Genomic DNA, 17,457 nt, shown 5'->3' with positions numbered 1-17,457 from the left:
ACATCTTTAGCCAGACAGTGGTGGCTCATGCTTTTAATCCCAACACTTGGGAGGCAGAGGCAGGCGGATTTCTGAGTTTGAGGCCAGCCTGGTCTACAGAGTGAGTTCCAGGACAGCCAGGGATACACAGAGAAACTCTGTCTCGGAAAACCAAAAATAAATAAATAAATAAACCTTTAATAAAATAATTTTAGTCCCAGCATGAGACTACCAGTACACATGTTAGATAAATCTTTAAATATGAAGACATTTAATAAAATATTTTATTTAATAAAATATTATTATTTAATAAAATAATTTTAGACCCAGCATGAGACTACCAGTACACATGTTAGATAAATCTTTAAATACGAAGACAGTTACACAAGGGTTATGATATGACCCGTTGGTTTTTGTTTTCTGAGATAGGGTATTTACTCTGTAGAAGCTGGCCTGGAACTCACTACTGGCATAGGCTGGCCTCATATTCATAGAAATCTTCCTGTCTTAGCCTCCCTAGTGCTGAGGTATGAACCACCATGTCCAACCTCATTGTTTTAATAGTGAGGAAAATATGTTACATCTTTCATAGAACAGACAATTAATAAGGTTTCCCCCAACTAATGAAAAACATATGTAAAAATGAACTATAACATTATGTATGAGCATATATCCAACATATCAATGTTGAACAAGTTGAGTATAACCTAAATTTAACTCTCCAAAAATTCCAAATAAATCAAAGGAAGGGATAAAAATATGAAATTTTTGTTTTGTTTTTTTTACAAGACAGGGTCTCTCTGTGTAGCCCTGGCTGTCCTGTAACTTACTCTGTAGACCAGGCTGGCCTTGTACTCAGGGTTTCTCCTGCTTCTGTCTCCCTAGTGGTGGGACTAACAGTGTGCACCACCAACGCCTGGCAAAATGTGAAAGGTTTAAGTAGAGAACAAGGAAAGACTACTACAGTAAATAATCACAGGTAAACAATACATATGGGGAGTAACTCAGTGGGCAGAGTACTTGCCTAGCATAGACAAACCTCTAGGTCCAACCTCCAGCACACACATCTGTAACTGTACAGCTTGGGAAGTAGAGGCAGGAGGATCAGAATTTCAGGGTAATCCTGAGCGATTTTTTGTTTTTGTTTGAGTGATTTTGTGTGTGTGTGTCTGTCTGTTTTGTTTTTTTTTTTTTTTTAAGATTTATTTATTATACATAAGTACACTGTAGCTGTCTTCAGACACTCCAGAAGAGGGCGCCAGATCTCGTTACGGATGGTTGTGAGCCACCATGTGGTTGCTGGGATTTGAACTCTGGACCTTCGGAAGAGCAGTCAGGTGCTCTTACCCACTGAGCCATCTCACCAGCCCTGTCTGTCTGTTTTTTGAGACATGGTTTCACTGAGTGGCCCTGACTGGCTTGGAAGTCACTATGTGTAGACCAGATTGGCCTCAAACTCAGAGATTCTCCTGACTCTGCCCTATTAGCAGTAAGCTTAAAAGTATGGAACACCTATGCTGGGCCTAGAAAATCAGTTTTTAAAATAGTGATTCCATAACTGTTATCAGGTGCTCAAAGGGGACTATGACTAATTTGGGGAACGGAGGGCTTTAGTTCGCAATCTGTCAGACTTTACAGTGGAAATAAAATAGCAACAGCATTTCCTTGACAACCAACTTGGCCAAAAACATTTATTCTAGACAGGAATAAAAAAGGTGATAGTCAAGATAAGATAATTTCATAGAGGTTTGACTGCTTTTAAAGCCACCTCAGTTTTTTTTTTTTTTTTTTTCGAGACAGGGTTTCTCTGTGTAGCCCTGGCTGACCTGGCACTCACTTTGTAGACCAGGCTGGCCTCGAACTCAGAAATCCGCCTGCCTCTGCCTCCCAAGTGCTGGGACTAAAGGCGTGCGCCACCACGCCCAGCACCACCTCAGTTTTAATTCCATCAATTACCTAATATAACATAAGGCTAAGAAAACTTGAGATGTGTTCTAGTTGTATTTTATTTTCTATTTTCTATTGTCAAAAAGATCATCAAAAGGAATTCTTAAAGCCACTTCAAAATCCACAGTAAATATAAAGGTCAAGTCAAAACCTTAAATCTAAGCAAATGAAAATAGAGAAACATGCAGGAGAGAGGAGCAGAGGACCAGGCGAGGGATGGAAACATGCAGCTGCTGGGGAGTGGGTGTGGGGAATCTCCAGGAAGTCCCAGAGACCTGGGATGGGGGAGGCTCCCAGAACTCAATGTGGTTGGCCTCAGTCAAAATGCCCAAACATGGGGAGATGGAACCTAAAGAGACCACCTCCAGTAGCCAGACAGGACCACAGCGGGGGAGTGGGGATACAAACTCACCTACAACATTTTCAACCCAAAACTGCTCCTGTCTAGAAGAAATGCAGGGACAAAAATGGAGCAGAGACTGGAGGATTGGATGTTAAGTGACTGGCCCAACTTGGAATCCATCCCACGAGCGGGCACCAATCCCTGACAGTATTAATGATGCCATGTTGTACTTGCAGACAGAAGCCTCTCATGGCTGTAGTCTGAGAGGTCTACCAGCAGCTGACTGAGACAGATGCAGATACCCACACAAGCATGGGAGAGAAGTTGGGGACCCCAATGGAAAAGTTAGGGTAAGGAGTGAAGCAACTAAAGAAGACGGCAACCCCATAGGAGACCAAAAGTATCAACTAACCTGGACCCCTGGGAGCTCTCAGAGACTAAGCTACCAACCAAAGAGCACACATAGGCTGGCCCGAGGCCCCTGGCACATATGTAGCAGAGGACTGCCTTGTCTGGCCTCAGTAGGAGAGGATGTACCTAATCCTGTAGAGAATTGATGTCCCAGGGAGGTATACCAGGGGAGAGGGGCAACATTTTGGGATTAAATAAATAATTCAAAAAGATAAATAACAGCAAAAAAAAAAATACAAAAAAATTTTTTTTCTTTTTTAGACTTATTTTTTATTTGTATGTGTTTATGAATATATGCCATGTATAGATGGGCAACTGAGGAGGGCCAGAAAAAGGTGGTCTTGAAACTGGAGTTACAGGCTACTGTGACCGGCCTGATGTTGGTATTGGGAACTGAGCTCTGAAAGGCCAGGAAGCATTCTTAACCACTGAGCCATCTCTCCAGCCTTGCTCTGCTTTTTAAAAATGTATTCTTTGATAATTTCACTCATGTACATCACACACCTGGTTACTCTTATCCCCCACTTCCCCCATCCCCTTTCACCCTGGCAGACCCCTCCTCCCTACAAGTCTCTCTCACACTCAGGACTGTGTTTTGTGATCGATTCAGTCTAACCAGGGCTGGCTGTGTGACCATGGGTTTACTGTAAAAAGCCACACACATAAAGAGCCATTAGTAAAAGGCCAATTAACATAGAATTATAATACAAGCTGTGAGGCATAAAAAGAAGGATTGCTGTAACCTTATCAACCATTGGCTGTACCCTATGCCATCTAAACAGATACCAAATGCCTGGTGTACAAAATCTCACATAAGCACACACTTCAATAAGATAGTAAGTGTGACGTAACTATACCTTTTCAATCATTCTTAAAAAAAAAAAAAAAATTAAACAGTAGTACTCTACTGCCAGCTTCATGATTAAACTGCACAAAGCAGCTGTTTATCCACTCACAGCAACCAGCAGGTGAACCTGATTCAATATTTATCACAGGCTTTCACAGATCACTGCTAACCAAGCAAACGTTTTAATTAAGTTGGAACTTGCTTCAAAGAGCTCATTCAAGATGTCAATCAGCAGGTATGGGATCAGATACAGTGTCAGGTGAGAGTGTGTAATACAAAGCCACAACTTTCTTCATCCATCTCTGTAAATTAGCCTGCTCTAAAGTTCAGACTCTGATTGTAACAGACTGCCAGTCTCCTGGAATGTGTAACTGAAGTCACTCAAATTCTATTGTGAAGGTTGTAAGCAATATGTTAAACTGCAATGGGCTAGCACATTAAGACAGATCCTTTTCACGGTTGGTTTTTGATACCGTAAGTGTTTGTTACCTTACTCTCCACTTACTGTTTACTTTCTTGCCTAGTGTAAATGGAAATTCCTCAACACAGTTGCCCTAGTTTCTGAAAAAGTCTTGTTTCGGTAGAATTAATCAAAAAGATCCAAAGTAGGATAATTTTTATCTAAGTTTACATAAGAAAAATTCATGCAATAAGGAGTCTCACTTTAACAAACATACGACAAAGACTTACCTGTTATAAACTTTTCCTGATAGCACTATATGCAGACACAACTGTAGCAGTAAGTCCTGAAATAGCAATGAGCCCCGCTGAGTGACTTCATGAAGTTTATTGAAAAAATAAAATAAAAAGCTGGCATAGCCTATAATCCCAGCATGCAAGAGACTGGCAGAAAGATTCCAAATTCAAGGCCATCTTGGAATACACAACCAGAAATGATATCCAAAAGCCAGACATGGTGATGTACACCTATAATCCCAGCACTGGGGAATTAATAGCAAGATGATAAGGAATTCGGGGCCAAGTTGGATACATTAGATCTTATCTAAAAAGAAAATGAAAAAGGAGGGGAATGAAATTCCTTACAGAGGACTACAGAAAACTGTAAGTGAAGTTTCTCAGCTCACCACTTTGCAGCTCTCACAACTGATTATGTGACTCAGGCAAGCTGCCTACGTGGGTGTTAAAAAATCACTGGGTGAGAGATGGCTCAGTGGTTAAGAAAAGCACTGGCGGGGCTGGTGAGATGGCTCAGTGGGTAAGAGCACCCGACTGCTCTTCCGAAGGTCCAGAGTTCAAATCCCAGCAACCACATGGTGGCTCACAACCATCCGTAATGAGATCTGGCACCCTCTTCTGGAGTGTCTGAAGACAGCTACAGTGTACCTACATATAATAAATAAATAAATCTTAAAAAAAAAAAAAAAAAAAAGAAAAAAAAAGAAAAGCACTGGCTAATTTTCCAGAGGGTTGGAGTTGAATTCCCAGCACCTACATGGCAGCTCACAGTATCTGTTACTCCAGTCCCAGGGGATCTAACACCCTCACACAGACATACAGCAGGCAAAACACCAATACAAATAAAATTAAAATAATTAAAAAAAAATCATTGGGTTATCTAGGCCTGGTGGCCCACACCTCTAATCCAAGGTGAGTTTGAGGCCAGCGTGGATTATGTAGCGAGTTCCAGGACAGCCAAAGCTATATAGTGAGACCACCAATAACAAAGACATTATTGAATGAAAAGCTGTTGGGGAACAATATAGGCACATAGTTTCAAAGATCACTGTGGGACTGGAGAAATGGTTCAGCAGCTAATTGTAATTGCTGCTCTTGCAGAGGACCCAAGAATGGTTTTCAGAACCACACTGGGTGGTTATGACCATTTAAAACTCCAGTTACAGGGTATCTGACACACTCTTCTGGCCTTCTCAGGCACCAGGACATGGTGCGCATACATACTTGCAAGCACATATATATAAACATAAAATAAATAAATAGCCATGTGTGTGGTACCACATGCCTTTAATCCCAGCACGGGAGGCAGAGGTAGATAGATTGATGACTGTGAGTTTGAGGCCAGCCTGGTCCATATAGCAAGTTCTAGACCAGCCAGGCATACATAGTAAGGCCCTGTTTTAACAATTATGAAAGTTTTAACCAAGTGGTTAAATTCAGCATCAACAGTGTTGAAATAAGTCAAATATTCATGCTTATACTCCAAACACTCAGGAAAGCTAAGAGAGAAACATCAAGTTTGAAGCCAGTCTGGGTCACATGGTAAGGTCTAGGCAAGCCTAGACTACATAGAGAGATCTGACCACAAAACAATGATCAGAAAGTGTCTCATATGTATCCTGACACATAAAAGAAACCTAGTTCTGAGTTCACCTTGATTATAAAGCCAACAATCAAGGCCAGGATTATAGATTAGTGCTTGTTTAGCACAGGCGAGACATGCTCAATACCTATCAAAGTACAGGAAAATTCAAACAAGGCACGAGAAAGAACATGGAAAGGGAATTAATGATAAAAAGACACAATATATTTAGTTGTACATGGTTGAACAAACTGTACATTTATGATATGTACACCTGTACATTTCAAAGTACTTAAAAACACTACCCCTCAAGACTAGAAGTGATTTTTATTTTCTACTTTATAATACCTGAGTACTATAAATGCAGGAAAACATTTCTTCTGTCTGAGTGTTTTACCTGCACATATGTATGTATACCACTGCATGCAGGAGCCTGCAGAGAACAGCAGAGGTCATCAGGCTCCTGGAACTGAAGTCATAGCAGTTGTGAGTCTCCATGGAGGTGGTGAGAATGGAACCTGCATCCTCACAAGGACAGCAAGTGCTCTGAACTGCTGACACTCTCTCAAAGGTCCATTTTGGTATCTTTCAGACTTTATCAATGAGTCGTTTATAATTAAATACGAGCGCAATATGATGCTATCAACTCATCTTGTTGTATACATTGACCAAAATGCTATCAACAGAACTTACACAACGTCATCTTGTGGGCTGGGGAGATGGCTCAGTTGATTTTCAAGCCTGAGGACCTAAGTCTGACCCCTTGAACCCACATAATAAAGCTGAAGTGCACATATAATCCCAGTTCTGGGATGAGGAAATCATGGTCACTAGGATTCACTAAGCAGCCAGCCTGGCCTAATCTGAGGACTCCAAGACAATGAAGACACCCTGTCTCAATAGTGAAGATGGATGACATCAGACAAATGATACACACATGCACACACATCTGCAGGTGCACACATGCATACACACAACACACAAAATTGTTTTGCTTCTATCATGGACAGTGAAAATTAGTTGTCATCATCGACACACAAACCTCTAACACAGTGCCTTCCCCAACAGAATTTTCTCTAGTGATAAATGGTCTGATATCTGACTATTCAATGGACTTGCCATTGGCCCAGATAAGAACACAGAGCACTTGAAAAGTAATTAGTGTAACTAAGTGAAGTTTAATTAACTGAAGGAGCCAGTTGTTATCCTAGCCAGCTTTCCTACACTGAGCACAGACCACTGAAATGTATGTTTGTGAAATACTCAAGAAAGATATCCCTGGTGATCTGTGTCTTTTTGTTGTAACAACAGACTGGGAAGAAATTCAGTCCTTTAAATAGCACGGGCACGTGCTATTTCCTGTCACAGTAAGTGCATTAGCACAATCCAGCTGAGTTGTCCTTGGTACTCTTGGACCCTGTGAAGGTTGTGTTATCAGCTGTAAAGTGGCATGTTTCATCAGCATTTATAGACATGTTCTGGTGTCAAATTTTAATCAGCAAAAACTATGCTCAGCAGATGCACTTATAAAACTTGAACTCTTAACATCTTGTTCTTTCTTAAGTCTGCCTATAGAATACTGCTTCTTTCAGTATTGGAGTTTGTCAGGACATCTTTGCATCTTTCACTATGAGCACACCTCTGAGTGGCGTGTCCACACTAACAGAGATACCTTTAATACACGACCAAGATCTGCATGTTAGCTTTATGGAGTGCTTTTCCATTTGTAACAGAACTTAAACAGTTAGTCTTTCTGTTTCTTCACTTCTCAGGTGGCAGTCACCACCACCCTCCCATCCACTCTCTAACAGCCTCAGTCCTCATGCTACAAATATAAATGCGTCCTTTTTTGCTTATCACCGTGACTCAAAGGAATATTTGCAGGCTTTTTCACACATTCCCAACAACAAATATGTATGCCACACACATAATGAAGAAAACACTGAGTGTCGAATCTCAGGAGGAACCTGATGTTTGTGCACCACCAACCAGTTTATTAGCCTTTGTGGGTGTGCTTGTTTAGGGTAACGTGGCTATGCATGGAAAAGAGGTAGCATAGCTGAAGAGATATAGCACGAGGTGTGTCATGCTCCCTCCTACACTGTGCCCTGCAAACACTGAATCCATCTGTGGCCCTGTTTTGTTTCCTTGTCTTTCATGGCCTTTATTAACTCACACACATTCACTTGTCTTCTGGTTCACTGAAGCAGTAAGTCAGATAAGATTGTCCATATGTCTGTCAAAGTCACTGGCCATAAAGAGGGCACGCTCAACCAAGGTGACTGATATTGTCATCGTCATGTACGTTATAGGATTTTAGGACGGCCGACCTAAACATCTCAGTCATAAGCTCATTCTTCTTATAAGTGGTATATGACCATAAAGTCTCCACACAAAATGGAATAAAAAGTCCTTTTGGATGTTATAGTCAAAGTGCATTAGTTCTTCAGCATAGATCAGTCTTTCCTGATCAAGAGAAATTCCCTCCTTATCCTGGACCTTGGCCTTTCGTCTTTCCATAAGTTTTTTGCAAAAATTTGCATCTTGAGCTAGAGAGGTGGCTCAACCATGAGCACTGCTTCCCGCTCTTCCACAGGACACAAGTCTGATCACTGACACCCATGCTGCCCTGTTCACAACTGCCTGTAACTTGACTCCAGGGCTCTGACTCCGTCTTCTGGCCTCCACAGGCACATGCTTACACATGGCACACATTCACACAAACATACAAATAAATTAGAATAAAAACTAAATCTTAAGAAAAAAATCTACCTTAATTAAATGGCACACACCTTTTAATCTAAACATTCAAAAGGCAGAGTCAGGCAGATCTCTGAAATAACTTCTTGCTTCAGTAACTAAGACTGAAATAAAATGGAACAAGAATTGGCAATTTTCTCTTAAGGGCAAAGAATGGAAACTTTGGTTTTCATGGGATGTAGAGCCTACTCAACTCCTTTTATTCTATATTGGTCTGCTAAAAAAAAAGTTCAATTTCAAAAAGTATTTCTCATTATTTCCAGTAAATACTGAAAATCTAAAAACACAAACATTCTTGAAGAAATTAACAGATTTTAAGTTCTAACAGAGAGTTTGGGGATGATTACAAGTATTCAGAGAACTGGGAAAATGACAAACCATTTAAAAAAAAAATCATGGTTTGAGGAGATGCTAATCAAACTTAAGTGGTATTAGAATTATAATAGCAAAACAGCAAGTACTGGAAGGCTCAGGAGAGAAGTAATGATAGACGGAAAGGAAAGTACATAAAACTAATAACTGAAGAGAAAAGCAAAATAAGCATATTCCAAAAAAAGATGACTATTAGAACAGACAAGCTTAGGAGTGAAAACGAGCAAAGGACCCATCCAGAGAAGGGCCTCTTGGTTCTGTTTGAAGCGATGTTGGGCTCTTTGGTTTTTACTATATACACATATATTGGGAGAGTCCAGAAACCAATTCAAATGTATATAACAACTTAAAATAGCAAAAAATTTAAAGAGAGATTATTCTTTAAATGATCCTGGGAAAAACAGATGTCTACTTTAAAAAACATATAGTTAGAGCCTACCCTCACACATTAAATACTAAGAGCCAGTTGGGCTTCTGCAGGCACCACGCACACAGGCAGTACAGAGTAATACACATAGACAAAGCACCCACACACATAAGACAAAATAGTAAAAAAAAAAAAAAAAAGAAAAAAAGGTTATTCTCTAGCTGCCACACCTATACTGTGATCAGCTCTCTCTAACCCACAGACTGACAACTAAAGACTAGTTGGTTCTATTCTGCTGTCTTCTTTTTTACTCTACATAGGGTCTCACCAGACTGGCTTCAAACTAGCTATGAAGCCCCCAGGTTGGCCTTCAACTCATAATCCTCCTGCTTCAGCTTCCTGAGTGGTGAGATTATAGGCCTGAACTACCCTAGCTAAAGATATTTTAATGGCTAGGCAGTGGTTGCTCATGCACTTGGGAGGCAGGGGCAGGTGGATCTCTATGAGTTCAAGTTCAAATGTGTCTTTTTCTTACCAGGTAACAACAAAAGCTACAAATAATAGAGAATCGTGTGTTGTTGTTGTTGTTGTTGTTTTTAACTTAGGTCTTTTTTTTTCATTTACTTTATTCGAGAACCATATGAGTTTAAGTACAGACTGTGCTAGAAACTGGGCATAAAAAAATGTGGACAATAGATATTGTACTTGTTCTTATGAACAACCTGCCAACAAGGCAAACAAGGCACTTAAACATGCCCACCATCGGGAGCTTGCAAAAACACTATAAAGAAAATACACAGGATGCTGGGAAACTAAACAAGAAACTATCATGAAGCAACACTTACAGAGTCCTGAACGCAGCTATGACCTGTGACAGCACAGATATGACCTGTGACAGCACAGATATGACCTGTGACAGCACAGATATGACCTGTGACAGCACAGATATGAACTGATTTTTATCCCAGCTCCGCAGGAGTTTAACCATTCTAATCTGGCTTCTCTACTCAACAGACTTATGAGATGAACCAGTTACTTAAGATTGTACCCCAATTTCCTCTTGTAGAACTAAGGGAAACAATACCTTCCCTATAAGACTGATAAAATAACTAAATCAAATACTTTTGTTTGATTTTGAAACTAAGCACAAAGATAAATTAATATAATCAATAAAAATTCACTCAAATAAATCTGTATTTTCTAAGTGAATTAACATTTCTAAACAACTTAGAGACATGTCCTCATACATAATAAGCATCATCATATAAATAAGCATTAGCATGCATATGCAGTTATAATACAGCTAAATAACTAATCATTTTAAATAAAATTAAAATTAAAAAAAAATGACTTATAAGCACTTTCAAGGAAAACTCGTTAGTTTTCTCATAAGATTCTAGAATATCTTTAAGTAGAACAAGACATAGGACATGGGGAGAAGGGAAGGACAAGAGTACAGGAAAATCAAAAGGGGGTGGGGAAGGGGGAGGAGCCCAAGGGCTCCATGCATCAGCTTTTGACAAAGGCCAACAGCGCACTCTGCTGGACCTAAGTCTTTCCTACACTGAACAAAAATGTTGCTACTGCTTGCTACACTAACTCAAATAGAATTACTGTTATTAATGTATTTGATTCTAACATTTGTTTAACAAATAAAAACAACTGGAATCAGTATACAACATGTCTGTACTAATACTTTACTCATTATAAAGATTTACTTAAAATGTAAATCAATTCCTAAGAAAATGATCATAAATGCTGGAACAAAGCAGTATTAAATTAACATTATATTCCCCAAAACAGTGTTTCTCTTGTCAAGGTTCTGACCATGTGAAGACTGAAACCTCACTAGATCGCTAATATATAAATTATCACAAGAAAGGAATTTAAAAGCCAAGTGTGGTGGTACACACCCTGCACTCAGGAGCAGGAGGCTAGTGAAGTTCAAGGTCACTGTTAAGTTACAAAAGCAACTGAGGGCCGGGAGGGGAGGGGAGGGGAGGGGAGGGGAGGGGAGGGGAGGGGAGGGGAGGGGAGGGGAGGGGACGGGAGGGGAGGGGAGGGGAGGGGAGGGGAGGGGAGGGGAGGGGAGGGGAAAGGGGAGGGGAGGGGAAAGGGGAGGGGAGGGGAGGGGAGGGGAAAGGGGAGGGAAGGGAAGGGAAATTAAAAAAGAAAAAAATATGGGCTGAAGAGATGGCTCAGCAGTTAAAAGTACATGGTTCTTTTCCAGAGAATCCAAATTAGATTCCTAGCACCCTCATGGCAGCTCTCAGCTGACTCTATCACTAGTTTAAGATGATTCTCTTTTCACACCCCTATGGGTGAAGCACACACATGGTGCAGATATAGAGATGAAGACAAAACACCCACATACATACAATCATCAACAACAACAGAAAAAGAACTTGGAGCCCCCTGCCACTCTCTGTTCTTTCTTTCCTTCAACAAATCTACACTTAGGGCTGGAGAGATGGCTCAGATGTTTTGAGGACTTGTTCTTACAGAGGGCCTGACTTCAGTTCCTCACCTCTATGCGGAGCACCTCACAACCTCCTGTAACTCCAACCCTAGGGCATCTTATACCCTCTTCTGAATTCCACAGGGACCTGCACACATTGCATGCACACACAGAGACACATACATGCATGCATACATACATATATACATACATACATACAAAATAAATAATTAGTAAATCTTTAAAAATAAATCTATGTTTACTCTGCTTTATGAAAAAGTCAATCTACAATGTTCAGTGAACCAGATGTCGGTAACAAACTATTATTTAAATACAACATGGTATTGACTCTATTTTCTTTGTTTTCTCTCTTCTTCCTGTCTCCCTGTGAACCTCTGTTGAAGATTTCTGTAAGACTCCCTCATTCCTTTCCCATATCACTTTTCCTGTACTGTTCAATAAACACAGCCTTGGGCTTATCCCCAGCACCACATAAACTAGGCTTACTGACACATGTGTGTAATTCCAGCATTTCCCAGGATGGATCAAAGTTCAAGGTCATTCTTGGCTACAGTGAAGCTAGAGGCTAGGCTGGAGCTCACTAATAGAACATCTGGCACCGAATCAAACAGTGAAGTACTGAATATACAGTACTAAATATAAAGCACTGAATGTATGATAAAATACTCATCTCAAGCACGTAAATTAAAAGATGCAAAATGAGAGCTGGAGAGATGGCATGTTTGCTGCTCTTACAGGGGATCTGATTTCAGTTTCCAGAATTCACATTGAATGGCTCAAATTTGCCTATATTTTGTGCTCTCTTCTGTTTTCTATAGGCTCCTGAACACAATCAGCATACATATATATACATAAATAAAAATTAAACAAACAAAAAAAAAAGATGAGGGCTGGTTGAGATGGCTCAATAGTTAAAAATCTCATGCAGTAACAAGCATGACAACCTAAGACTGAGCCCCTGAATCCATATAAAAATAGTAGTGAACTGAGCCCATAATCCTGTCCTCTAATGTCAGACATGTTCTGTATCATGTGCATGTCCAATGTCATACATGTATGCAATAATAACTGACAATTTAAAATATGACAGATGAAAGATAAGGCATATAATCTTTTAACATGTAAAGTTCCAAAACAGAACTTTAATTTTCTACTTTACATAAAAAGATCTAATGATGAATTAACTTCAAAAATTATCATACAGGGCTGAGGCGATGGCCCAGTAGTTGAGAGCACTTGCAAATCTTAAGAACAAATCTTAAGAACACAAGCATGTTCTTAGCATTTTCATGAACATTGACTCAGCATTAAAAGTAGTAAACCCCACACCTGACCCATGTGGTATGCTACTATCAAAGCAAAACAACTGAAAATATAGACTTTTACCCTGGGTTTATGTCTTTATACTATGTATATGAAACAATTTTCATGATTATAGACTTGGGTCTCATTACTAAGAAATCTTATTACTCAAAGTCTATGTGAGTATTCCAAAATGAGGAAAACTGAAAAATGTGAAGCATCTTCAGTACCAAGCATTTCAGATAGAAAAGGAATATCCAATCTATACACATTAAGAAACACTGGGATTCAGCCGGTGGTTCGGGGAGGCATACCTTCCACCTTAGACCATGGCCAAGTTCATCCGTAACTTCGCGGAGAAGGCACCATCGATGGTGGCCGCTGCCGCCACATTTTGGCACTACGCCAAGGTTGAGCTGGTTCCCCCAACCCCTGTTGAAATCCCTACAGCTATTCAGAATGTGAAAAAAATCATTCAAAGTGCTAAAACTGGTAGCTTCAAACACCTTACAGTTAAGGAAGCTGTGCTGAATGGTTTGGTGGCCACTGAGGTGTGGATGTGGTTTTATATCGGAGAGATCATAGGCAAGCGTGGCATTGTTGGCTATGATGTTTGAAGACCAATCTTTAATTTCTGATTTGAGTTCTTATTTGAACGTTCTTTGACCATGTGTAACGGGACTGCTGTCTGAATAAAATACTAGGTGTTGGAAAAAAAGAAAGAAACACTGGGGGCTGGAGAGATGGTTCCATGGGTAAGAGCACTGACTGCTCTTCCAGAGGTCCGGGATTTAGTTCCCAGCGACCACATGGTGGCTCTGTAACTCTAAGATCACATCCTCACACAGACATACATGCAAGCAAACCACCGATGTACGTAAAATAAAAATAAATTTTAAAAAGAAACATTTAAAATCTGAAAAATAAATAAATAAAAATTCTTAAAATTCTGATCTCAACCATTTCAGATAATAGCTATTCCCTCTGTACATTATTGCTACTATTTCTTCTACTATAGACTGCTTAAATTCTAAAATATCCTAACATCTCTGTAATGGTTTAATCTTTGCACCTGCCTCGTGTGACAGACACTTGTATCCACATTTAGCAAATGGGAAAGCTAAGTACTGTAGTAAGAGTTAGAAAATAAATAACCCAGGATATATACTCAGAGGAGAGTTGTGTTTAACTCAAGTTCCTCGAGGCAAAAGGATCACGAGTTAGGGGCTGGGCTGGGCTACACAGTAAGTTCAAGCTAGCCTGAGTTAACAAAAAATATAAATAAGAAAAGTAAAAAGTATTAAAAAATGGAAATAGAACTAGAGAGATAGCCCAGTGGTTAAGAGCACTGGCTGCTCTTCTAGAGGGCTCAGGCTCAATTCCCAGGACACAAATGGTAGCTAACAACTATCTGCAACTGCGATTCCAGAGACTCTGATGCCATCTTTCTGCAGTCACTCTTGGGAGCCCACACAATAGAGAGAACCCCCCCACATGCTTGAAGTAATATATGTGGACTCCCGCCCAACAAACAAGTAGACAGATGGATATATGTAATTTTTGTAATTAGAAGCAATAGAAGAAGACACCTGTCTTTGACCTCTAACAATACACCCACACCCACACCCAGAGAGAGAGAGAGAGAGAGAGAGAGAAAGAGAGAGAGAGAAGCTTTGAAACAATAACCATCAAAACAGGAACAAAGCCGGGCGTGGGGGCGCATGCCTTTAATCCTAACACTTGGGAGGCAGAGGCAGGAGGATTTCTGAGTTCGAGGCCAGCCTGGTCTACAGAGTGAGTTCCAGGACAGCCAGGGCTACACAGAGAAACCCTGTCTTGAAAAACCAAAAAAAAAAAAAAAAAAAAACCCAGGAATGAGACCTTCCAGATACCAGTTAGAAGAGCTCTTTCATTCACTGTATACACAAAAAACTGCGACATATCACACAGTAGTGACCACAAATGGGGCAGCACGGTTTAGGTCTGGGAACTCTTCTACTATTCAAGACATGCCATTCCTTCTCTACTTTCAAAAACAGATTTATAAAACTCTCTATTTTCCTTCTTTAAACTAAGCAATGGCAAAAATACATACATTTTGAAAAGAGTCTTTCCTGTCGGAGAAAGACTTTCCTATCGGAGACTCAGGCTTTACTCTCTTTTCTGAAGCTAGTCGTGCATCTACATGGTGGACGTCCTTTTCCAAACAATGACGTTTTCTTATCTGTAAACACAGAACCAGATAAAAGACAGCTTTGCTGTGAAGCTTTCTACAGTCCTTCTTCTTCCAAAAAGCTATTTCTACTTAGCAATAATAAAATCTTAAAGACCAAACAAATAGACCTCATAACACCATTTAGGTCAAGAATATATAGTAACAACTCATGGGTCTTAAGTATTAACGTGTAAAAATTACAGCTCTGCCAGGCATGGTGGTGCACGCCTTTAATCCCAGCACTCAGGAGGCAGAGGCAGGCGGATTTCTGAGTTTGAGGCCAGCTTGGTCTACAAAGTGAGTTCTAGGACAGCCAGGGCTATACAGAGAAACCCTGTCTCGAAAAAACCAAAAACAACAACAACAAAAATTACAGCACTATAATGATCATCCTATAAAACAGTCATACCATGTAGCCATTAAATACAGCAGTTTAGCAAAGTCCAAGCACATACCAAATTGGAAAATACATTAATAATTCAGCCAAATTCTAGGTTCCAGCTTTATTTATAATTTATACTTTTATAAAAATAAGCTAGTTTATACTTCTAAAAACAAGATTTAATTTTAGAAATTGTTGATGTATGTTTAAACTATGTACAACTAGAACACAAGCAATTTAAGTACTATGTAGAACACAAGAAATTTATGTATATCCACAGGAAAGTACAAGTGACATATTAATTAATAATCCCTTTCATATTTATAACTAAACATATTAAATTCCCAATCTCCCTACCTCAGTAGCATACATTTCAAGAAGACTGTGTTCCTCTACAAGTACATTCCATAAGCAATAAATAAATAAATATCAGGGGGAAAAAGTACATTCCATATGAAGTACCTGGTAATTCAGGTCTTTAAATAAGTTTCAGAAATATACATGCCTTATCAAATATTGATCTTAAAAAGTACGTAGCCAGACATAGGAGTGTTGCATACTAAAAATCTCAGTCTAATGCCAATCTGGGCAACTCAGCAAGATCCTGTCTTAAAATAAATTTAAGAAATGTAAGCTCTGTGGGAAGAGCATAGCATTGCTTAGCATGCTGGAGGACCTGGGTTCAATACCTGCACATGCACAAACACCAAAACATCAATTAGAACAACATTAAACCTCAATAAATAAGAATAAGTTTCATCATTATTTTTAAACTATTAATACAATTCCTATCAAAGGTATTTGACTAAACCACCAACCAAAGAGTATACATGGATGGGTGCATGGCTCCAGCTATATCTGTAGCAGAGGATGACCTTATCCGGCATCAATGGGAGGGGAGGCCCTTGGTCCTATGGAGGCTTGATGCCCCAGTATTGGGGATGCTAGAGCAGTGAGGCAGGAGTGGGTGGGTGGGGGTAGCACCCTCTTAGAGACAAAGGGGAGGGGGGATGGAATGGGGGTTTGCAGAGGGGAGACCAGGAAGGGGGACAATATTTGAAATGTAAATTAATAAAATAACCAATAAAAAAAGAAAAGAAAATACCGTTATTAGGTAAAAAGTAATGAAGAGTTTAAAGAGCACAGTAATGGGGCTGGAGAAAGAGCTTAGTGGGTAAGAGGACTTGTTGCCGAGGACACAAGTCCAGTTCCCAACACCCACATGCTGGCACATCACAAACATCCAGTTTTAGGGAATCTGATGACCTCTTCTGATCTCTGCTGCACTAGGCATACATGTGGTGCACACACATACATACATACAGGCAAAACATTTACTCACATAAAATAAAATTTAAAAACTACACTGAAATGAAAATTTAAGCGCACTACTCTTCAGCAGCATGGATACCAACACCAGAACAATACAGAATAACATGGCCCCTGGACACGGATGGCACAGAGTCACGAAGCTTTCTGCATTCCTAACACTCTCTCACATGTAAGGTCTAGTTGAATAAAAAATAAAATCAGATGTGAAAAAAAAAAGGGAAGCTATTATAGAAAAGAAGCCCAGCAGGGTGGGGAAAATGGGAGCAGGTCACTATGCTCAAAACACATAATACCTACTCATAAAAATGGTACCATGAAACCTATTATTTTATATAATGACATGTTAGCAAGTTTGAAAATAAATAATACCAAAAAACTATTGAAGTTGCTAAATGTTTAAGATATGCCTTGAGTAAATACTATCAAATTCTTCATGCAGAAGA

The 17,457-nt window shown here is 39.8% G+C and overlaps 1 protein-coding gene and 1 pseudogene across 1 annotated transcript in view; one reads left to right on the top strand and one right to left on the bottom strand.

Annotated features, from left to right (window-relative positions):
* Positions 1-17,457, bottom strand: part of Brip1 (BRCA1 interacting DNA helicase 1) — a 128,350-nt gene that overhangs the window by 100,653 nt on the left and 10,240 nt on the right. Inside the window, exon 5 of the mRNA XM_021177469.2 lies at positions 15,181-15,309. Coding sequence (XP_021033128.1) covers positions 15,181-15,309 — 129 coding nt within the window. The remainder of the gene's footprint in view (positions 1-15,180; positions 15,310-17,457) is intronic.
* Positions 13,415-13,702, top strand: LOC110305477 (ATP synthase F(0) complex subunit g, mitochondrial pseudogene; annotated as a pseudogene).

The sequence above is a fragment of the Mus caroli genome, unplaced genomic scaffold (genome assembly GCF_978045245.1).
Source record: "Mus caroli unplaced genomic scaffold, Mus_caroli_1 scaffold_13, whole genome shotgun sequence".
Taxonomy (NCBI): Eukaryota; Metazoa; Chordata; class Mammalia; order Rodentia; family Muridae; genus Mus; species Mus caroli.
Note: the sequence above shows the minus strand (reverse complement) of the source record. Positions and strands in the feature narration are given on the sequence as shown.